Source organism: Triturus cristatus, chromosome 7, assembly GCF_964204655.1.
Source record: "Triturus cristatus chromosome 7, aTriCri1.1, whole genome shotgun sequence".
Taxonomy (NCBI): Eukaryota; Metazoa; Chordata; class Amphibia; order Caudata; family Salamandridae; genus Triturus; species Triturus cristatus.
In genome coordinates this window covers 99,104,011-99,128,587 of record NC_140590.1, presented here as the reverse complement: position 1 = coordinate 99,128,587, position 24,577 = coordinate 99,104,011, and the positions used below count along the sequence as shown (strand labels likewise).

General features: G+C 44.0%; 1 protein-coding gene across 1 annotated transcript in view; it reads left to right on the top strand.

The window, feature by feature from the left end:
* The first annotated feature begins 370 nt into the window (after window positions 1-370).
* The window catches only part of LOC146808916 (ly6/PLAUR domain-containing protein 3-like), a 279,643-nt gene continuing 255,436 nt past the window's right edge, over window positions 371-24,577 (top strand). The window contains exon 1 of the mRNA XM_085614253.1: window positions 371-558. Within this exon, the coding sequence (XP_085470379.1) occupies window positions 480-558 (79 nt within the window). The 5' untranslated portion in view covers window positions 371-479. The remainder of the gene's footprint in view (window positions 559-24,577) is intronic.

Sequence of the window (24,577 nt, the reverse complement as noted above, 5' to 3'; positions counted from 1 at the left end):
AGAGGAAGCCCCGTTCGAGAAGGGGACAAATATGGAATTGTTTCTCAAATTGAATTCCCCTTCGCTGGCGGTGGTGAGAGGGACTTTGTAAACAATCCACCCTGACTCATGTGTTAGGTGGAGTCTGAGGAAAGCCCGAAGTTCATTAGTTGGATTTTAAGGAGGTTCTTGCCCAAGGAATTATCTTTCAATAGCTGCGTCTAGATCAATTGTCAAGTATGAAAATTCACAACGTACTTGACAGAGTAGGACTGGCAGAGCTGTGCTGTAATCACTGATGTGTGTGGGGCGGGTGCGGGGGGTAGAACCTCGCCTGAACTCATTTATTGTGCAATCCTGGCGCAAGCAGAGAAGGGAAGGGACCTGACGTGTCCAGCGGGCTGGCAAGTGCTTATAATAGAGCCACTTCGCACCAGGTCCTGGCTCGACCCCGACACCTTCTCTTTTCTTAGGCAGACGAACAGAAGGGAAGCGCAGGCATGGAAGAGGGGAAGCACGCGCAGGTGTTGCGGAAAGTGGCCTTGGCGGGAATGCTGATGGCGGTCCTCATGGCTCAAGGTATGTTGTGGGGTGAACGTGTTCCTAGAAGTGCACAGCGCCCCCTGGTCCAAAAGGACTCTAGTCTCCCCAACCCTCCCATCCCCAGCCCGGGCAGCTGCAGCTTCGACGACGCACACACAGCTCTTCAGCAGTTGTGTGCTTGGACAGCAGTGACCATGGGGCCCCAGTGCCCCCCTAAAAAGTATTCACTGCTTAAAATAAGATGAGAAACTGAGTGCAAACCGGACTGGGTCAGAAATGTGTCTGAAAAGGACAAAATATTCTACAACTATCATGTGAGCCTTTCACCCTCATAAATTAAATATAAATGCAGGTTGAAGCAATCTGGGAAATGCGTGATTTTATGTCACGAGAGATCATTTGGTTAACGCTGTCACTGCAGATGTCTGTATATAACGAAAGTCACAACTGAATCCTGGTTGGTGCAGCGGGGAATAGTGACGTCTATTTATAGCGCTACGAGGTCCCACCTTGAGACTGAAAGCACTGTAAATATGGACGTCATTATTTTAATATTGAGTTACACACAGCGTAAGCTAGGCTGCTACATAATGAACAGAGATATTCGGGTCTGATGTGCAAAGCCAGTGTGCAGCCCCAAAGCTTGTGATTCACAAAATGATAGGGTTTGCAAATACGAAATGCCTTTTTTAATGTGCTAAAGCCATTTTGTGATTGGCTGACAGTTTGCTGTACCGCAAAATGAATTTAGAAAGACATAACGAATCAGTGTTCAGAAGAGGCGTGTTTAGGGCGTCCATTCCAAACAGTGATTCGTTATAGGATGTACAAAAGTATTTTAACCAAAATCCGGTCGCGCATCTTTGGAAAGTTACAGATTCCTGAGTTGGGTGGTAACACATTTTCAATTGTTAATGTAATAACAAGTTTGTTAGGAGGTAGGCAGTGATCCAGAGGCCCAGAGCAACTCTCAAACAAGCCTAAAAATAAACTTTTCTTGTTTAACTGCAGCCCCATTTCCTTTAACTAAAAGTAGGCTGCCGTTATTCAAATGCGATCACAGATACGGCGGTCTACTGACCCCAGCAGGACATCGTCCATGCCTTAGATGGCACCCACAGTGACTTGCAGTTTGTGCCCTCCCTTATGAATATTGATGAGGTTCGCCGGATTGGAACCTACTATAATTCAGAATTTTGGGACCTGACCTGTAAGTACATAAGTCGGTTAGCCAAATTGTTTCCATTTGTGAAAAGAAAGTGTGCAACTTGCAACCACTTTTTGCCAACAATTATGTGGCACACCAGGCTTTTAGAGTTAAAGACAAAAAATCTGTATTTGTAGTAATATGCAATGAGACTATACCTAGTGAGAACCTCTCACATAATTTCCCTTAGAAGGATGCCCTCCAGAATGCAACTGACAACACTTTTGCATTTCTTCTAAAAAGGATGAACCTTTTTCCACATAAAGCCTGAAATGACTCCATCAATTAAGGCTGTATACTGGCTTCAATGCGGCCTTCAGATTTGCTGATTACCCAATTGCCCACATTTGCATTTCTTTCAGGTAGCAGGCATCCTAGCGGGAAGGATTGTTTCTTCTTTTCCTGTGTGCCTCTATCTTGACTTCACAGAACAGATCACTACCCTTCCATTAAATCCAGAGACACCTAAAGAACCATAATCATTCATTCCCTAATTGTGTATTTTTAAGCATGTGCACTGTTATTGTAAAAGTTAAACACAGATTAGGAATATCATACATAATTAAACCTTCCCATATCAGCCAGGTCCTCCAAAAGCCATTTACAGGTAGAGGAGCCGTTGTTTTTTCATTGCCTCTCATGCCTCATGGTGTTGAACTCTCTGTCCAATCAGCCCGCTTGCAAGGTGCTCATCTGATTGGGTACAGTGAGGAGCTGAATTTGTGTTTGGAATTTCAATCCAACAAATTTTAAGAGGTCCATTGTTCCAACATTGGTATTCACTGCGGGAACAACAAATCCAATTTGACCGGCCGGAATATTCAGCAGGTAAACTCACTGTGAGAAAAGACTGCATTGTAGCCCAGACACATTTAATGATCCCCTGCATGGACTTCAGACAGGGCACTGTGGGAGCATGTCATGTTCTCCCCACCAACCAACATTCTTCTGTCCTTACTTCTCCCTCCTCGCCTCCTTCTGCAGCTTTTTCCTTCCGCAGAGGCTGCTTTGGGGTTGATAGGAAGCACTCTTGAGCGCTGTTACTGCCTGATTCAGTTTGCACCTCTCAATGGTAGCTTCCATCATATCTATGCACGTTCTTAGTCCTGTAGTCTTGTGATGTGGACTGTATATAAACAGATCAGTCCATAGATGGCAGGTACAGGTTTATGCAGCCAAGACTATCCCCACACTTCTCTGCTACACCCATGAGTTAGTGCAACCCACCTTTGTTTAGGACACAGCTTCAGCCATTTTGGCCATATCCACACAGCAAAACACTTCAAAAGAGAGACTGCACTCACACACTTCTGTCTATCAGTGGTAAAGGATTAGTGATTGGCTTATTTGATTTACTTGTCTGACCGTAGTACAGTGCACCATGTGTGCCCAGGGTCTGTAAATCAAATGCTGCTGGTGGGCTTGCAGCACTGATTGTGCCATCCACAGAAGCAGCTTGTAAAATATGGCTTGGGCCTGCCATTGCAGATCCTGTGTGCAGTCTGGGACTGCCATTTGGACTTGGCAAGTACACCCACTTGCCAGTCCCTAAACCTTCGCTTTTCTACATGTTAGTCACCCCTATGGGCAGGATAGGACAAGCCCTGATGTGTGTGGCATATCCTAATAGTGAATTACAGCCATTTCCGTTTCTCACTATTGCAAGGCTACCTGTTCCCCTTAGGCTAGAATGGGCAGTTTTATTATTACATTTTATAATCCTGACTGACTCAGGGAATTAGGTAGAAATTCGAGTTTAGTATGCCTCAACTCAGAATGATAAAATGCATCTTTTAGTGAAGTTGGTTTTAACATTCTGTGTTTGAAAATACCACCTTTAGAAAGTAGGTATTTTCTTGTCTAACCATCCAAGCCTGCCTCTGCTAGGTTGTGTATTCCTTGTCTGGAGTTTGAGTGACAGGGGCTGGGGGATTCCAGGAAAAAGGGTGAGTCAGCACAGGGCTGAATAGAGAGATCTGCATGCAGATGGGTGGGAGAAGTTGCACCTGGGACCTGAATAGGGCTGCGCCTTCCTTCCACAATGCTGGCTCCACCTCCTGTGGTGTGTCTAATGTCCCTGGCCTGCACTGTGAAAGGAAAGAAGGAGTCTTGTCAACAATGTGCTCCAGGAGGACCAGAACTGGTTTGGACTAGGCAAAGGCCTCTCTGCCTTCAGAGAACAAAGAGAACTGTGTATAAAAAGGGGGACCCAGACCCCAGAACTTTATATCACGTTTGGGAAACAAGAAGAAACCTTTGCTGAGAAGAGGAACCAGAGAGACTGAGGAGAGACTATCCCTAAGCGTGAGGGATTGGCCTGCAGTGGTTACCTGACTGCCAAAGAGAGGAGAAAGGACTTTGAGCTACTTTCAGTCAACTTGTGAATTATCTCCAAGGGTTTGAGATAGAGCTTGCCTCCTGCTGAAATCTCAAGGACAACAGACTTCACCCACCAGCTCCCCAAGAGTTCTTTGGAAGTGCCTGCAGTTGTGTTGGGTTTTCTGAGGGACTGCGTGTCGCAAGGAGCTGGAAGCGTGACGCACGAAGAAGAAGCGTGTCGCCGAACTGCCGCTGTCGCTTCACAACGTGAAAGCGCCTCACATTGCCAGAGAAGAGGATCGACGTCGCACCAGATGCTGCCGCATCATCGGAGAAGCGTGTTGCTGCCGCTGTCGTTGCATCACTGGTAAAGTGAGTCGCTGCTGCAGTTGTCGCATCGTTGCTGAAGCGCCTCGCATTGCCGATGAAGAGGATCGACGTCGCATCAGATGCCGCCGCATCACCGGGAAGCGTGTCGCAGGGCCTGTCGTGGCTCAGAAGAATCGTTGAGTCGCCGCATGCCCATCGGGCGTGCACGCATCATGTCGCATCAAGGAGAAGACGCCATTTTTGTTCATTGCACCTGATCTTCATCGCATCACGGCGTTGCGGGTCGCACCTCCACGGAAGCGCAGTAAAGAAACTGACGCATCACCTCCCCACGCCGAAAAGAACCAACGCATCCCCTACGCATCAGTAGGGACCCGCCGCATCACTGTTCTTGCATGTAAAGAACCGACGCATAACCTTCCCTGCAACACTTTCGTTGTATAGCGTTACGCATCCAACGGTACATTGAACTCGAAGTGTTGCATTTACCATCTCAAGAGAACTAAGCTATTTCTACCATTTTAAGTACAGTAGTGTGGATTTTTGTCGTTTGTGGTCATGTGTTAAGTCTATATAAAAATACTTATTTTTATACTACAACTTGTGTGGTGTCCATCTGTAGTGTTGTCACTGGGTTACTGTATGTGTTCACAAATGCTTTACACACTGCCTCTGAGATAAGCCTGTCTGCTTGTGCCAAGCTACCAAGGGGATGAGCAGGGGTTATTTTAGGAGTGTACCCCCTTACCCTGACTAGAAGCAAGAGTCTCTATTTAGTCAAAGGTACCTACCTCCGCCAACTAGAGACCCCCAGTTCTAACAATGGAATAAAAGCAACTACAATGCAATACAAAATACCCAAACCCTACAGCATGGTGAGTCCATGATTACGGCAACAGGGCTAGGCAAATCTCTAGTGACATAACATGCCTTTTATAAAATACTAATTTTGTTTAGAACGTGATTTCAGCAGTGTTTTGAAGAAAAGTAGAACGCAATAAAGTTGGAACAAAAAACTTGTTTGCGGTTTTCTTTCTTGCTGAATGGAAGCGCAGTTCAAGGAGAGGACAAATATGGAATTGTTTTTCAAATTAAATTCCTCTTCACTGGCGGCGGTGGGAGGGACGTTGGTAAATTTACCCTGATTCATTTTTTTGTGTGGAACCTGAAGAAAGTCTCTTTTGTCACTAGTTGGTTTTTAAGGAGGTTTTGTGCAAGGAATTATTAGGTCTCAGCTCTAGACAGTGCATGCGCTGTCCTGGAGAGACACGTTGTGTATACTTTGTGGGCTTCAGCACTCCCATAAGCTTCAAATTTGTTGGCTCCATCGTCTGTCTTCTAGTCTTTACCCCCATTTGTCCATGGCATGCATGCGTCATGCCTCTTCCTGTATTTAGCCCTACCTGACAGCAGGGCCAAATTACAACTATTCATCCCCAGCTCTCATTTTAACAAATGTTTTGGAACTACTTTTTTCATTTGAAGCACTTTACACCAGCACCGTTTTTTTAACTCGCTCTGCTGCTCCGTTCTGTAAAGAGATCTATAAATCTTCTTCTTATCTAGTCACAAACTCTGCTGCTCCTCATGCCCTGCCCACAGATCACCCCCTCTCTTGTCAATGCTTTTCCCACTGTTGCTGCTTGGTGTTTTCACCGAGGCTGCTGCCCCCTCCATAGTGCTTACGAGGACATCATACAGGTTAAAAAATATTTGGAGCAGATTACACGGGCGCTCTGTTTTTTTTCACTCGCTTTGCTGCTCTGTTCTGTAAACAGGGCTGTGAATCTTGTTATTATCTCATCAGAAATGCTGGTGCTCCTCATGCCCCGTCCACAGATCACCCCTCCCTTCATTACTTTTCCCAATGTGCTGCTCAGTGTTTTCACAGAGGCAACTGCTTTCTTCGTAGCGCTTACAAGTAAGCCATAAGGATGGAAAAACGATTACTTTCTAGAAAGATATGATATAAAATGGGCAATTCAGAAAACAATAATAATTTCACAATATTACATGTGTTGAATTAATATCGCATTTCTTGTATTTCAAAATTTTCTGAAATTTTGAGTTTTTTCTAAAGTGAGAGTGAAAAGCGAATGGGGCTTGGGCTTACCTCTACAACTTTTAAAGATGGCCACCATTTACTCACAACAAAGAGGGACGTTCTTTAACACCTATTTCTGTTTGTGCTAGCTCATACATTTCTGAATCATCACTGTGCTCCTCCTACATCCTTTTATCTTCTAAAATGTGTTGCTACCTAGTGCTTCTTTCACTGGTTACCACGGTGATGCTTTCCACTAATGGGCCAGTAGAGCTGCTAGCATGGTGAATCCATTTGGGAGAGGGGACCCTTGCAATGCCCCCCCCCCCAAAAAAATTCTATGGGATTATCTGCCTCTGAGATACTCTTGAGAGTGGTGATCAGGGGCTATCACGAAGACATTAACATTGACAATGTCAGTAGCGCTCGAATTGCTGAAACCTATTGGCTTCGCTAATGCTTGTTTTTAAGAAGTTGAATCTAGATCAGTGGTTCCCAAACTTTTGACTTCTGGGGACCCCCACTTAATCATTACTGGAAGCCGGGGACCCCAACTGAAACATTATTCGAATCCAGGGACACCCCCACGAGTCATTAATGGAAGTTGGGGACCCCAGCCTAAGCAATGTTGGTGATTTGAACCACAAAACAATACACAAAAATACAAAAAAGCATTAATCAAACAAATACACGAATAACACATTTTATTTAATTAGAAAACATATAAATAAAGAAGAAATCAAAATGTAATTTTAATAGAATGGTTGGAGCTTTTTTAAATTCAATTGAGGCTGCTCATCATCTATACTATATTCCGTTTGATGCACTTGAACTTCTCCCGCAAATCAATCTGAGGATACTAATTTAATTTTTAGCCTCCAGTTTAAAATTACTTCACATTTACAGTATGTTTTAAAATGTTCAATTGTACAATTAGCCTCTTTATATATCTACACTTTATTGATCTGTTAATATTATTCGATTTTCAAAGTAGTCGCGGACCCCCTGAGGAGGCTTCAGGGACCCCCAGGGGTCCCCGGACCCCAGTTTGGGAACCACTGATCTAGATCAATCATCCATTATAGAAATTCACAATTTTGCGGTACTGGCAGAAGCACTGTCAGAGCAGGAACGGCAATGCTGTGCCAAACAATCTGTGTGTAAACACTGATGTGTTTGTATGTGTGTGGGGGAAAGATAGGGGAAGACTGCATTGGAGAACTTAGCAGAAGTTAATTATGTTACCCATTAAGTATACCACATCAGGGTAGTGGTAATTAAAACCCAAATACTACATAACTTGGAACCATGGCTTTAGTCTTCAGTTCTGTCTTTTTCTTCTATCATGATGAAATCAATACATGTATATAGCTTACAACATATTAGTCTCAGTTTGGGGTCACTAAGTCCATCTAGGTTGCCAATGTTTTTCACCTGGTGTAACCTCAAAACCTCTAATAAATCTCTGACTCTGTCTTTGCCCTTGCAATATAATTACATATTATAAACAGAGATGGGCATGTGAGGTGTGGATATGTGTGTGAGTGTGTGTGTGGGGGGTTATGTTATGTTAATATGTTCGATCGGGTACAGATAAACGGGGCTTTCCTAAACTGAAGAAGGTTTGTGGATGCTTTGAGATTAAAAGGGAGGGGGTTCCATATCTTTACGGTGCTAATCACAAAAATGTTTGCTCCCCATGGTGCTTTCTTAAAGGCAGGTACTATCAAGAGTCTTGTGTGAGATGATCGAAGTGTTCTAGAGGGCCTATACCCGTTGAACTTTTGTGCAAAGAATTGTGGTCCAGAGCTGTGCAGGGCCCGATAGATGATACATAAGGCCTTAAAGATGGTTCTTTTTTGTATGCGTAGGCAATTAAGTTCCCGTAAGCCCCGGGAGGCTAACTGATGTTTAGGAATGTTTAAAAAAAGGCGAGCTGCCATGTTTTGTAAGGTTTGAAGTTTCATCAACAAATTCTGTTGTAGATTAACATACAGTCCTTTGCAGTAGTCAAGTTTAGAGAAAATAGGTGCTGTAACCACCAGTTTTTGAAGGTGAGTTGGGATAGATGAATTGATTTTCCTAATGATCTTTAAAAGGAAGAACACCGCAGATGCAATTTGATTAACTTGGTTTTCAAACGTGAGTCTTTTATCAAAGATTGCTCCGAGGTTCCTAGCTTTTTCTACTGGTGTTGGAAGAGGGCAGAGGTGTGGTGGCCCCAGTCTGGGTACCAGAATGTGTTGTTTTTCTCAAACAGCTGGACCTCAGTTTTGCCCGAGTTGAGGCAAAGGCATTTTTCACTCAACCGTGAACTAATGTTTACCATGCAGTTTTGAGATTTTTCAGCTGTCAAGGCAAGGTTGCCAGACACTGATACAATGATTTGGGTGTCGTCGGCATAAGACACCACAGTGAAACTGAAATTCCTAATAAGTTTGATTAATGGGATGATATAGAGATTAAAAAGAGTGGGGCTGAGAGATGCACACTGGGGGATGCCGCATTGAAGGGTAAAGAATTGAGATACGCAGCCATTTATGGTGACCCGTTGTTCCCTCTTTGATTGGAAAGAGGCTAGGAAAGATAAAGCGGTATCTCTGATGCCCAGATCGTGCAGACGTTTTATGCGGATCTTATGGCTAACCGTGTCGAAAGCTGCGGACACATCTATTCAAATCAGAGCCGCATTATCACCTCGGTCAATGATAGATCTTATGTTCTCTGCTGCCATAATAAGGGCTGTTTCGGTACTGTGCTCTTTGCAGAAACCAAATTGGTCTGCATCAATTAGATTATGTGCATTGATGAAATCCGATAGCTGTAGATTCAGTGCTTTATCCAGCACTTTGGCTGGAAGGGGCAGCCACGAAATAGGGCGATAATTCTTGGGATCCAAGAATGATAAATTACTTTTTTTTTAAATCAGAGACAGGATAGAAGCATTTTTCCTGAATATGGGGAATATTCCTCTATTGATGATTTCATTGTATATGAGAATCAGCTGAGCAGTCACTACCTCTGTGGCCTGATGGAGAGTTTTTGGAGGACAGGGGCCATCCAGTAATCTAGATTTAGTACCAAGAATTAAAAGGAGTACTTGTTCGGTGGTAAGGGGAAAAAATGTATTCAAGGTTTCTGCTAGCTGGCTATGGCTGATGACCTCAGTAGTACATGGTGTTGCTGAGGTAAATGCCAAAAAAAACGTTTAAAACTTTAGATTGAAATGTTTGCACAAGCATATCACAGAATGATTGATTTATGTTAGCATTATCGGGGCGGGTGGGTTTGATAGGAATTTAACTGTATTAAATAGTTCTTTGATAGAGGTTTTTGCCCGCACAATCTTTTGAGTACAATAGGTTGACTTTTCATCAAGAATCATGCCCTTATATTTGGAAAGGGCCTTGCTAAATTCAATTTTGTTGGATGCTAAATAATGCTTCCGCCATTTTTATTACAGGTTCTGACACCTTTTTTTTGTGTTTTAAGATTTGTTGAGTACCAAGGGACTGAGGGTTCTTTTCTGTTGTTTAACTGTCTGGCAATAAGGGTTAAACTAGTTGTGGCATTCATGAGCCACAAATGATAGCTTACAACCATGCTTTCTGGGTCAATTCCAGTCATTGGAGGGGAAGATAAGACATTATTGAGTTGTTCAGGGATTATTTTGAGCCACCATTTGGCTCGGGTTCTCTCGTATGCAGTAGGGGCAGATAATAAAACTGTGTCTCCACAGAATGGCATTCGTGCGACAAATAAAAACCATATTTAATTCTTAAAAATAACGTAGAACCTCAAACACCAGTTGTAATATGTAATCACATAAACCAGAGTTGTCATAGTATCACCCATACAAGCTCTTTAAAATTTGCTTCAGCGTCATCAAGAAACACACAATCTGAAATATTGTATTTTCACAAAATATAAACACACCCCTTGTAGCAACAAGCAGTGATGCCATCAGTGATGGCATTGCTGTAGTCATAAGTGTGGAGAGGTGTGGCTCACTAGTTAGAGGCGGCAGACCCGTAAGCAGAGAATCGGCCAGGGACCAGGGTTCAATTCCCGACGCGGCAGGGTTGTGGACCAGGGTCAAAACGGACTCGATAATTCTCGCCTCGGTACCTACTCTAACCAGGAACACACTCGGCAACTCTGGGCATTAAGCTTGCCTCATCTCTACAACGGCCCCCCACAGACGCTGGGGAGGCCTGGTTTCACCTTGGAGATACCCAGAAAGGGACCATCTCACAGGGATAGCCAGGACGGGTTCCCCAGCGGTCTACAGCGCCGGGATGCCCTGTTGCTGGGGTAGCTGTGCGCTTTACAAGTCTACAACATTAACATTATATAAGTACTGTCCTGGTAATGTGACTTATGAAGTCATCAGTGATGTCATGAATGCTGTCAAATGCAGCACAAGGGGGTCGCATAAATTATGGTCCAAGCAGTAATGTTATGTGTATTTGTAAAGCTTGCTATGACCTGAAGGGTTTCCTGATGCTGATGTGGAAGCAACCTGGCACTGGCAAAGGTCTGGCCTAGTTGAAGAGCCACATCTTCAACTTTTTGTGGAATTTGAGAGAGCTTGGGCCCACTTAAACATTTATCTTCAACGAGATGGTCTTTGTAGCAGCTTGTAAGAGGGAGAAAACAATCTCAATTGAATCTCAATAGAGTGTAACCAATTTGGACACACAATAACCCATTCGACAACGAAATCTGTGATTAGTAAGATTTGATTATAAATTTAGAAACAAATTGATATAGATGGAACCGTTACATTATCATACAGAAATACAGAAGAAACAAAATGAGTTAGAATCTCCTAAAGAGATTTACCATATATAACACAAAGCAGATACTTAGTTCTATAATGACAATGCAAATAATCAAGAAAAGAAAATGAGTCTTAAACTGCATCAGATGATTCTCAAAAGTAAGCGTGAGCATGCTATCTCTCCCTACACTGCCTTAAAACTAAGCTAAACTAAGAAACATTTAATAAAGGTAAAATTAGAATGGTATCATCTGTCAGAGCCTTCTGTAGAACGCACTCCAACTATGGGTCACATAGCATAACGCTACACAAGCAGAAGTATGAAACTGCTCACCTGTAAAGTCCTAAGATATCTCTCCTGACCATCACTAAGTTGCAGCATAAAATATTAGCTGCAATCAAGATAGATAATCCCACATGACTTTCTCCAGTACTTTCCATCCATGACTTTGCGCAAATTGGATACTTGCACCACCTTTCAGAAATTGATAAGTTGCAACTTCATTCGTCCTTGGTAATTCTTCTCCTCCTTGCTCATTACAGCGTTTTTCCTTGCCAAACTTCGTCTTCTCATACCTTGCTATCTAATGAAAACAAAACCCTTCTATGCTAACTAATGAGGCTTTGTACACAACTGCAGTGGAAACAAAATACAAGCAAATCCATTCTACGTTGAAGGTTAAAGACAAATTACATGCTAGGCTTTAAAAGTATACAAATGGAACAATTGATGGACGGCAAACATTCACTGCCAGTCACAATGATCTGGGTTTAATCCATTGTTATTTTGCTCACCACGCCACACCAGTTAGGACCCAGCCATATGCATATCAGTCTTGACCCTGTTCCTTATAGGAACAATCCCACTCGAACTGCCAAGCCAGGTCCTCCCTTGACTGGAAACAAACACATTGGGACCAGTTTCGGGGCATCACCTCTCATCAGCCAGGCTATCTTGATTCCAGTGGTGCAGTGAACAAGGGACCCACGCCTGGGCATACCCTTCCCTCTTAGGGCGACAAATGCAAAAGGAACAATTGATCTATGGAATGCTGAACAATGCAAACATCCATACCTAGTCACAAAGATCTGGGTTTAACCCATCGTTCTTTTGCTCACCATGCCACCACAGTTAGGACCCAGCTATATGCAAATCATTGTTGACCCTCTTCCTAATCGGAACAGTCCAGCCCGAACTGCCAAGCCAGTCCCTCCGTGAACCGGAAACAAGCATCCCGGGACCGGTTTCGGGGCGTCACCCCTTATCAGCCAGGCTAGCTTGAAACCAGTGAAGCTTTGAGCACGGGATCCATGTCTGGGCATACCCTTCACACTTAGGGCAACAAATGAAAGAAGAACACTTGATGGACAGAATGCTGAACAATGCACACATTCACCCCAGTCACAAAGATATGGGTTTAATCCATTGCTCACCACGCCACCCCAGTTAGGACCAGTCATATGCAAATCAGTCTTGACCCTGTTTAAATGTAAGCTTGAACTTAACAGTTCTCGAGGCCCAAACTCATGTCAATTCAGCAGTGCACAGGATGCAAATACGTGCACATTACTACAAAGATGACAAATGCGGATTCTTAATGATGAATACATTGCAAAGTATTATGCAGATATCATTTCAAATGCAGCAACATGTATATAATTGCTTATTACATACATAAATGCTTAAACATTAGTCTGCACATACACATTCTGTTTTAGACTTTTTAACAAATAAGCCTTCAATTGTGTGTAGTATTTCCCCTTGTGTCCGCCCCCCCCCCTCGAGTTATTTCTTGCACACCTAGGGGTCGATAATTATTGTTAGGACACGCCAGCAGCTCTAAATCATTTTTCCCCGCTTCCCAGGTGTTGCTTGGCCGTTTTTCGAGGCTAAGTCACCGGGTCCCGGGTTGTTGGTTTTGGCGGCCATCTTGGGTTGGGCGCTATTGAACGAGCGCTCTACTCGCTCTATTTAAACGGCCAGTCATGCCTCCGCGCAGCGGACGCGGACAGCGGATGCGCCGGACCTGCGCCGGAGGTTCGCCAGAGGTGAGCCCATCTTTGCCCATCCGTGACCATCCGGGGCCTGGGGCCAGAACCCCTGGCCAGATTGTGGTTTACTCAAGGGCCGATCTATTACAACTTAATTTGGGCAAGTCCCTTCCGGAGCCGGCTACCCTACACCGGCTGGGCTGCGAGGGTCTGCTTATGTCACCTAGAGGCGCCAGAGGGCGCCAGCGCACGCCCAACATACATACCCTGAGCTACGGTCTACTGAATACTCGCTCTCTGCAGAGCCATAGGTTAGAGGTTTTTACACTCCTGGAAGACGGGGAGTTAGATGTCCTCGCGCTTACTGAAACATGGCTGGAGGACTGCTCAGCGCCCGACTTGGTGGCGGCCCTCCCAGATAACTATTTGGCTATTCATTTTAACAGGGAGGGAGCTAAGAGAGGAGGAGGAGTAGCCCTTCTTTATAAATCATGCCTCCGTGCCAATAGGTTCCTCTGCGAAACCCTTGGAGGAGCTGAGGTTATGGGGGTTAAGCTCAGGAGGGGAGCAGTCTGTGTGGTGTGCCTGGTGGTTTATCGGCCACCTTGGACTTCGCCTGACTTCCCTATCCTCTTTGTAAGATTGGTCCAGGACCTGTGTACAAGATACGATAAACTGGTGATCGTTGGAGACTTCAATTATCACTGGGAAAAGTCCCCTAAAGAAGGACAAGCATTACAGATCGAGGAGGCGATCTCCTCCTTAGGTCTCATCCAACAGGTTAAGGGACCAACACATGAGAAAGGTCATGTGCTCGACCTAGTCTGGACCACCATGCCAGCTCAGGGTATCACGGAAATTCTTCCTTGTGCTTGGTCTGATCATTTTTTAATTAAGGGTAGACTCACATTGAGGGGCCCCCTGTCCAAACCTGAGGAGGGCTGGAAAACGGCCCGCAAATGGAGAAACCTTGATGAGGAAAAACTGGTCCACCTCTTAGAACATCATCCCTCAGACATAGAGCAGGATGCCAACATTGATGCTCTATGCAGACATCTTCAGCATAAACTGGGGAGTGCCATTGATGTGGTGGCACCTCTCCGCAGGATGAAGAAGGTGGCGAGAGGAGCCGGGGCGCCTTGGTATAATGATTCCCTTAGAGAGATGAAACGCGGGGTGAGGAAGAAAGAACGGGCATGGCGTAAAAAGTATGACGCTATCTCCAAACAAGAATATACCTCATCCTTAGCCCAGTACAAACTAGCCATACAATCAAGGAAGGCTGCTTTCTTTGAGGAAAGAATAACTACTGCTAGAAATCCGCAAAAAGAAATCTTCCGGGTCCTGGCGGAGCTCAGGGTGAACAAGGAGCAAAGTCCTGAGTTCACCCAGGAGGAGTGTCAGAGGTTCCAGGATTTCTTCGTAAAGAAGATATCCGACATCTTGGATGAAATTGCAGAAACTGCACCCCTCGAATGTCCGCACATACCGGACCTCACTGGCCCGCTAAACATTCCACCTCTAGCTGAGCTATCCCTTATTTCCAAACAGGAATTACTTAAAATCACAGGCCGAGTCAAATCAGGCTCCTTGGTGGACCCCTGCCCGCCTGACATATTCAAGATGGCAATGCCAGGAATAGAGGAGGAGGTTCTGCACCTATTGAACACCTCTCTCCGGACAGGACAGATCCCTTCAGCTTTTAAAGAGGCTCGCCTGATCCCTTTATTGAAGAAACCTGGAGCAGACACAAAATGTCTGAAAAATTTTCGGCCCATCTCCCAGTTGCCTTTCTTGGCCAAGGTAATTGAGCAGCATGTGTTAGCTCTATTATCGGGCCATCTAGAGAGTAACAACCTGTTGGAGATCAATCAGGCAGGGTTCCGTGCTAATCACAGCACGGAACTAGTTATGCTATCCATTTTGGATGAGCTAAGGATGCGAGCTGATGTAAAAACACCGAGCGCCCTGGTACTATTGGATCTCTCCGCGGCGTTTGACACCGTGTGCCATAAACAGCTTCTGTCGCGGTTGAGATCCTTTGGCGTCGTGGGTACAGCACATGCATGGCTCTCTTCATTTCTGCAGGGTAGGACACAACGAGTACAGCTGGGGGATCTACTTTCTACCCCTGCTCCGATCACCTGCGGGGTCCCCCAGGGATCTGCCTTGTCTCCACTACTTTTCAACATCTACCTGCAACCACTAATTGCTCTCCTGAATAGGATGGACTGCCTAGTGTACAACTATGCCGATGACACCCAGATAATCATCCGGCTGGATGATGGTCCAGGAGCTCCCACCAGGCTACAGGACATATTGAAAACCACAGTTAATTGGATGTCCGAGAACTCCTTAAAAGTCAACCCGGATAAAACGGAAGTATTACCCATTTCCATCTCGGGTAACCCTTGGAGTGATAAATTTTGGCCAATGGAGCTGGGTGTACCCCCAAAGCCGGCAGTTGCAGTCAAAAGCCTAGGCCTATATGTGGATAATAAATTATCCATGGAAAAACAAGTTACCACCGTAGTAGGCACCAGTATAGGCTTGTTAAGACAACTTAGGAAGATCGCGGCCCTACTCTCATTCTCTACCTTGAGACACGTGGTCTCAGCCACAATTTTGGCTAGGCTGGACTACGGGAACTCCCTTTATTTAGGTTTGCCACAGCGGCTGCTGGACAAACTACAGGGAGTCATGAACGATGCAGCTAGGTTGATATTTAAAAAACCCAGAAATGCCCATGCCTCTCCCCTGATGCAGGAGTTACACTGGCTACCAGTTCGCCAGAGAATTGTCTTCAAAGGGATGTGCATTGCTCACAAGGCTTTGCATGGTAAAGCACCAAAATACCTAAAATCCCGACTATCCCCTTACATACCGGGTAGGACTTTGCGTTCGTCGGACGCCACCCTTCTGTCTCAGCCCCGCTTTAAATTGACCACGGTGGGGGGCCGTGCTTTCTCCAACACAATCCCAGCCCTATGGAACAAATTGGATCCAGAGCTCAGGAAGGAGAGTAATTTACTTTCCTTCAGAAAAAAATTAAAAACCGTACTATTCAAACAAGCATGGAGCAGACCTTAGGTGTACAGCTGGTTTCAAGTGAATATAACATCTATCACGTAAATATGGTCAGACAGCGCTTAGAGACCCCTGTGGTTATAACGCGCCATACAAATTAAATAAATAAATAAATAAAATAAATAAATTAACTTCACAGTGAGACTCATCTTAAACGTTAAAAATTTGAATATTACAAGAACCTTTATTAGTCAAACCTATGTACACAATTATAAGTCTAATTAATTATCACTTGGAGTATTTTATATATTTATTTATTTAATGAGTTTTATATAGCACTGGGTAGACCCGTAGGTATCAGAGCGCTTTACATTCGGATTACACAATGTTACAGAAAATGATAACAATTACACATTACGTCAAAAATAAGCAACAACAATGAAAGAGGAAAGAAAGGTGAGAGAAGTAGGGAGAAGGGGGGAAGAGGGAAGGGGGAAGTGTGAAGGGGGAGGACGAGGGAAAAGATGGCAGGAGAGACAAAGGGAAGTTTGCCCAAGTGTGGTAAATAATTTAATTACCGGTACTTAATTTGATGCGGAAAATTAATAAGAATAGCTCAATAAAATAAGAGGCAGAATCCGTGGTATTAGAGGTTCGGACCGGGCTTTATTCCAAAACACAATTCGAATTTGTGGGCTTCATATTCCATCACCACGAAGGTTCAGGAAGTGAAGGACAATACTTTATTGACAGGTAATCATTTTTATAGAAGAGGCATTACAGTGAAACAGATGCAGGAGGCGTAACAGTTGATAACAGAGATAAAGGCATACATGCGTAACTAAAATGGGTGTAACTAGGCGTAACTAAAGAACGTCATTAGGTATGATGTCACAAATGGGTGGTTTCATGAAAGAATTTCGCAATGTCAGCAAAATACTTGGCAGAGATGTGCGCGCAGCAGCATGACGTGTGATTGACGTGCAACTAGGGGGAGAATGGGACTTGACATTTAGCTCTACATGTGGAGACAGAAGTCTGGGGTTATGTCAACCTAATCCTAAATCATATCTTACATCCTATGTTTAAAGAACTGTGTTATCCAAAAAGAGAGGTCTCTTAGGATAGAATCTTATTCTATACTGACTATACTGACTATTAGTGCGTGTACAAGCGTCTAAGTGTCTACACTAGATGCGAGGGCAGAAATCTTCCATAGTAACAGGGCTATGAATTACTTGCATAAAGACAGAGAAGCCGGGCCCTTTTGCACGGTAGCTAGAGGAATGTTTACTTAAACTGCTAGACAGGAATGCATTGGATGAGGAGCGGAGCAGAGCAGATAATCTTGAAGGTGAAATACAGTTTTTTGGCAGGCAGACAGGCCGACAGGCCGAGTCAGGCACCGTTAGCCGCGCAGGGAGTAGGACAAAGTTCATGGATACAGATGCAAGCTCAGACTGGAGCTTTCAGAGGCAGAAGGCAGGAAAAGGCTTAATGGCAGAATCAGGGCCTACTCGCCTGGACTGTAAAATGGGATAAATGAACCATATAAAGCCGGTGGCCTTTCATACTTAGGAATAGAATATCCGGCCCATTCATGGCGGATCTGAAAGAGGACATGTTGACGGTGGACGCACATGTGTTTGCGTCTTCAAAACTGAAACTGGAGGGAACATACATGTACTTGTGATTTATACATGAAACCGTTGGGGTCCAAGATAGGGGACATAACTGATCATAAAAATCCATATTTCCACATTCCCTCCTTGTCCCCTACTTGCCCTTAAGAGATATCAATCTTCATCAATCCGTTGATCTGTTCATATAACATCATTTGTTCTTCTTTCTTCTTCCGGGATCTCGAACGAAAACTTGGATGTGGGATACACGAGGTGGCACACAGACCACAAATCGCTGGCCCACATTGTAGACATAAGCAGCAACTGAATAGTATGAGAAAGCCAATACCTAGGAAGGAGAGCATTCTCCATCCCCAGGCTGACAACACGCCCCAGAACCAACCGGACCAAGTCCAGGTGCCTGGATTCTGGTGTATCTGGCTTACAATCTTATGAAGGCGGGTTATGGCTTTATATACAGACGGCGAATTTTCTGGTATGAAAATGCAACAACTTGATCCGATGACCCTACAAGCTCCGCCCCTATCGGCCAGGATGACGTCAAGGACAAGACGATTTTGAAGCACAACAATCCGCATAGCAGACTGCTCTTCTGTTAAATTGCCTAAGGCGGAAATAGTTTCGTTCACTACAGCTTCAAGGGTTCTGGTTAATCTACGTATCAGCTTACTATTAGTGACTGTACCTATATAAGGAAAGAAACCTTTATTGAAATCTGTGTATTTTTCCCATGCTGTTTCAGTGTAATCGACGATTGGGAGATCTCTCTGCTGTCTATTGTGTACTAAATGAGTATTTCTATGATAATCAGGAGGAGCTAGGAAAACAGGTGGCAAAAGGAATCCGATGTAACAGGTACCATCCCAATCTAGAGGCAAACGTATATATGCAGTCTGACCACATATAAAGTAGGAATGGCGAGAAGCTCTAAATGTAGACTTGCCTTGATCACTGAATTCTATTACAGTGGTGCACTTACTATGGCCCATATGTATGGAACCATTCTTTCTTACACACAATTCACCTTTAACTGGAAATACTGACATAGCGGGCAAAATTGGTGCAGCTTCGGATTCAACATTCAGGATCATGAGATTAAGCGTGAAATTACCTAATCCGTATACTTCATTTTCTAGATCAGTTCCTGTTCTTTTGGGAAGTCCCTCCTTGTTAGGGTAGCAGACTTTAAGCAAAACTAAATTCAGGTTTCCCCATACCCAGTTGTCTTGATAAACTGCGGAATTCGAATCTAGGGAATTAATTAAACTAAACCATGCTCCACAGGAGCCATTGTGTGTGAACGGATATGGAAAGAGAGGCAGAATTCCCTTATAGTTCTGATAGGGAGGGAGTCGGCCACATATCCAACAATTTGTAGCATTGCTAGTCTGATGGGAATGATGTAACATACTAATAAAAGTGTTATTGCGCAGCGCAAATCTATAGGACAACTCATGCGGGGGTAATTCACTAAAAGAATGTTCAGCAGTAACATTGTAAACATGTTTAGAAATAGGATAATATATGTGCAACAATATACTTGCAGCGATTATTAAAAGACTTAAGAAAAACAAAATTAATAACGTCACTGTGCAATGACTACGCAGTGATTTACAGTACGCATGCTTTTTCAACTGCATTTTTCCGTTTCTTTCTCTATTCAGGTCTAGGGGATACATGTCAGAGACAAATTCGACCGATTCACCTTGGAGAGGACTTAAACAATCAAATTGTCTGACTTATTAGACCGTAGTTTTAGTTTGTATAGTTCCTTATCGCTTAGTTCAACCAAAGGAAGCTTTGAGTCAATCGGTGAAGACACGCGAGGTGTATCGTTTACATCAGACGGTAGTCCATGAAATTTCTTGATATGACTTGAATGTATCCAACCTTTGCGACCTTCGATCTTCACGGCTGTCCTCGTGGTGAGCAGTACAAGTTGAGGCGATTTCCACCTAGGATCCAGCTGAGTTTTCCGGTCGAAATTCCGCACTAACACCAGGTCCCCGGGAACTACGTCATGGGGTTTCACCTCGGTGTTGTCGGGAAAGGCTGCAGCTACCTGTGAACGACAAGATTGTAGTGCAGACATCAAGGAAGCCAGGTAATCTGTCAGCATATTACAGTCAACATCAGTTATTTTGCGTGGTATAGGCGTCCCCCACATATTTGGTGGTCTGCCAAAGATCACCTCATAAGGGGATAGCCCTGTTCGAGAGTGTGCTACCATTCTCATGTAAAAGAGTGCAACTGGTAAGGCTACTACCCAATCGACACCTTTTTCCCTACATATTTTGGACAATCTAATTTTCAGAGTTTGATTATGTCGTTCCACGAGACCTACTGCCTCGGGGTGTCGGACACAGTGAAATCTCCATTGATAGCCTAACAAAAGTGAAACGTGTTTCATTAGTTCGGATGAGAACGGCTGGCCGTTATCTGAGTAGACAACACGTGGTAAACCGTACCGTGGGAAGAATTCTCGAACCAACTGTTTGGCAGTAGTCGGGGCAGTGTAATCTGAGACCGGGTATGCTTCTGTCCAACGGGAAAGAGCACAGACAACTACAAGAACATATTTGAATCCTCGACATCGTTCCATCTGGATATAATCCATCTGGAGGACTTCAAAAGGGTGCTCAGGAGGCTGAAATCCACCCTGTTCTACGGGAATGCTTTTACCTGGGTTGAACTGACAACAGATCATACAGGTACGAACTTTTTGTTTAGCTGCTGCTCGTAAATGTTTGTTAAACCAAATGTGTTGAATGCTGTCTAGCATAGCTTTTTCTCCTAGGTGTGCTGGACTATGTATTGTATTAATGATAACTTGAACCATAGAATCAGGAAGGAACCATACAGATTTTTCCTTCGTCATCCATCCTTGATCCGTTTGGATCCCTCCTAATTCAGTCCATTTCTTTATTTCATCTGGTGTAGCATGTGTCTGTATGTCAATTACGTCAAGAGCGGGATCCTTAACCGTCATGCAATGTGTTGGTGTCAGAACTATTGTCTTTGTCATGTCAGATGTGTGAGTTTGAGCAGTCTGTTTAGCTGTTCTGTCAGCTAGATCATTGCCTTGGGAAATGATATCAATAACTTTCGTATGAGCTTTACATTTCATAATTGATATTGCAGTGGGTAGATGTATTGCATCTAATAAGGCATGAATGAGGGGTCCGTGCTGAATGTAGGCACCGTGAGAAGTTAAATAACCTCTCTCTCGCCACAGCACGCCGAAGTCATGTACAACTCCGAATGCATAACGTGAATCAGTGTATATGTTGACTTTTTTATTCGTAGCTTGAATACAGGCTTGTGTCAGAGCGATGAGCTCTGCTGCTTGAGCTGACAAGGTATTTATGCAATTTGTTTCAATGACTTCAGTATCTGTTGTGACTGCATACGCGGCCACTAGCTCTCCTGTACTCGTTCTCATACATGAACCATCTACATACAACGTCAGGTCTGGGTCTGACAATGGGACGTCTGTCAAGTCTTGTCTAGGTTTCGTCGTGATAGTAATAACTTCAATACAATCATGAGCTAGTGGGTCTGTTCCGTTTACTGGTAACAGTGTGGCAGGATTTAATGTACTACAACGTCTGATTTCTATGTGTGGCTGAAACAATGTTAATTCGTAACCGGTGAGTCTTGCTATAGTCAAGTGTTGTGTTTGCGTTCGGTTCAAGAGAACCTCTACTGCATGTGGTACTTGTACTGTCAATGGATGTCCTAACACTATGTCATCGCTTTGTCTGATTGCTAAAGCTGTCGCTGCCACTGATTTCAGGCACGCAGGCAGAGCCTGAGCTACGGGATCTAATGTACTAGAAAAATAAGCACATGGTTTGTGTGATCCTGCTTGTTCCTGAGTGAGTACTGACAAGGCAGTACCTTCGCGTTCTGTAACAAAGAGTGTAAACTGTTTATTGTAATATGGTGTTGCTAAAACAGGTGCTTGACATAAAGCTTTCTTTAGGCTTTCAAAAGCTTGTGTATGTTCCTGAGTCCAAGGGAGGACAGTCGATGTGGCTGCCTCCTGTGTTGTCAACTGAATGAGTGGTTTTGCTAGAAATGCATACTGAGGGATCCACTGCCTACAATATGAAGTGAGGCCTATAAAAGCCCGCACCTCCTTTTGTGTCTTGGGTATTGGCATGTTAGCAATTAACTGGATGCGATCGGGTGTAAGCTGCCTTCCCTCCTTGGACAGCGAGTGACCAAGGTAAACAACTCGCTGAACACAGAATTGCAGCTTAGAAGGGGACCCCTTGTGCCCCTTTTCGGCCAAGAATTGTAAAACCGTCAGTGAGGCTTTTTCACATTCAGGTTCTCTTCTAGCAGTGATCAGCAGATCATCGACATATTGAAGCAGGGCAGTGTTGACTGGCATGTGGATACTGTCAAGTTCTCGTTTCAGTGCTTGGCTATAGATGCTGGGGCTTTCTGTGAATCCTTGAGGTGCGCGTGTGAATTTAAAGCTTCGTCCATTTAAACAAAATCCGAACAAGTATTGGCTTTCCGGATATATTGGGACGCTGAAAAAGGCATTCTTGAGATCAATTACAGTAAAGAATGTTGCTTCGGAATCAATGGCTGTCAGTAATGAAGAAATGTCTGGGACTACGGGGTATTGTGGTACAATACATTTATTTAATTCGCGCAGATCAATAACCAATCGATATACTGGCGGGGCCTTTGGATCAGTTCGTTTAAGAATCGGAATTATCGGGGAATTACATACATTGGAGTCGGTTTCCACAACCACTCCTTGGGTAATAAGCTCGTCAATGATTTGCAGTAAAGCCACTATAGCATCTGGGGGTAACTTGTATTGTCGCATTCGTGGTAGTACCACTCCTGTCTTTAGTGTGACTCGATATGGTGTAATGTTCATGCAACCAACATCTGTAGGGCCTTGTGCCCATAAATGTGTGGGTAAAGTCTGCAGTCGGTGATCCATGTCTCGGGACACGTAGTGCCCTTTGAAATCACGTAAAAACAATCTTACTCCTTCCGGAGAACAACATATTATAGCTCCTAGAGCTTTCAATGTTTTTATACCTAACAGGTTTTCTGGACATGATTTAGTAAGCAATAAATCTGTAGTTCGTGTCAAGGGACCAATCGTAAGTGGAAGAGGCTGTGATACTTCGTTAATGATAGGTTTTCCTGAAAAACCAAGGGAAATATTCTGTGAGCCTGAGAGGGGTGCCCCTGGAACTTCACTACGTTTTATGGTTGTTCGGCTTGCCCCTGTATCAAGTAAAAATTTTCTATCTTGGCCTAATAGTTCACTGTGTACATAAGGTCCTTCTTGATCTACAGGGACCTCGATAAGGGGTAAGCCAACTTCCCTCTCTAGGCTGTTTCATGAGTATCGTTGATAATCAGGATAGTCATACTGTGCGGTCTGGTACATCTGTTGTGTCGTTGTCTGTGTGGCAGCAATAGGCTGCGGTGGTGGAGCTGGCATAGATTGTTGCGGAGCCGGCATGGACTGTGCATGCTGCGGGGCTCCTTGTTGGTTCTGATCCTGTCTAAGTGGCCGTGGTCTTTCTTTTGTATTACCTATGGCGATATTATGTTTTAAAACTGGACAATCGTGTACATAATGACCTGGCTGTTTACAATAGTTGCATGTCCCTTTTACAGGACCTGCTGAAACACTGGACTGTGTCATACCCTTTTTATGACCGTCAGCTGGAACTGTCTGGGAAACTAGCATTTTCATTTTCGTGTCTTTCATGCGTCTTTGTTCATGTTCTTGTTCCTCTCTAATTCTATTGTGATGGTACTGTAACATTTGTAACATTTGTGACGGAGTGTTACCTTGCCAGGTACTCTCGAATTTCAATACTCTATTCTTAACTTGGGGCAAGGCATTTTCAACTAATTTTGTCACAAACAGATGTGGATATGATTCGCTACTTGCTTTTATTCCACTATTTATACCAAAACATTTTTCGAATCGGGCATAGAAATCACTAGTGTCTTCATCTTGCTTTTGTTTACAGGCTGAGATTGCACCCCAGTCTTCCTTTTTCGTAGTTAATAAACGTGGCAGTACCTGTACTAATAAACCTGGTAGTATTCTGGTCTTTTCCCCGAGCCCTAAACCTGGACCTCGAGCTGTTTCTTCGTTTTCTAATGCTGTCCAATCTATTTTTTGGTCTCCCACCTCCCAATCCTTTTCTTTGAGTTTTTCGTAAATGCCCGCAGGCATTAATACCTTTAATATTTTCATAATGTCGGGATAGGTATACTCTCCCATGAGCAACATGTCTTTAATTTCACGGTGGAAACCCGCTGGGTCTTTGTCATGACTGGGTACCACTTTCTTCATTTCTAATAGTTCCATTTTAGATATGGGTGTGTATACAAACACACGTTTAAACTGATTGTCATCACCTTTTATCGGGTGCACTTCGCGTAAGGGATTCTGTCTATCCATATAATACGTCGTTCTTTCCTTGATGGGCAGTGGGACATGTTCGGGGCATACAAAAAGAATGTACTGCTTTCTGGATTCTAGTATTTCTCTAATTAACTCAGTACCTGAACCTCTCCATTTATTCGTGAGTAATTCAGTCAATATATCAGGTAGGGGACCAGGATCGGAGTGTTGGCTTTTATATAATATAAGGAGTTGTTGAATCATATAGATACCAGCTAAACGCTGTTCATCTGGGGTGAGGTTCAAA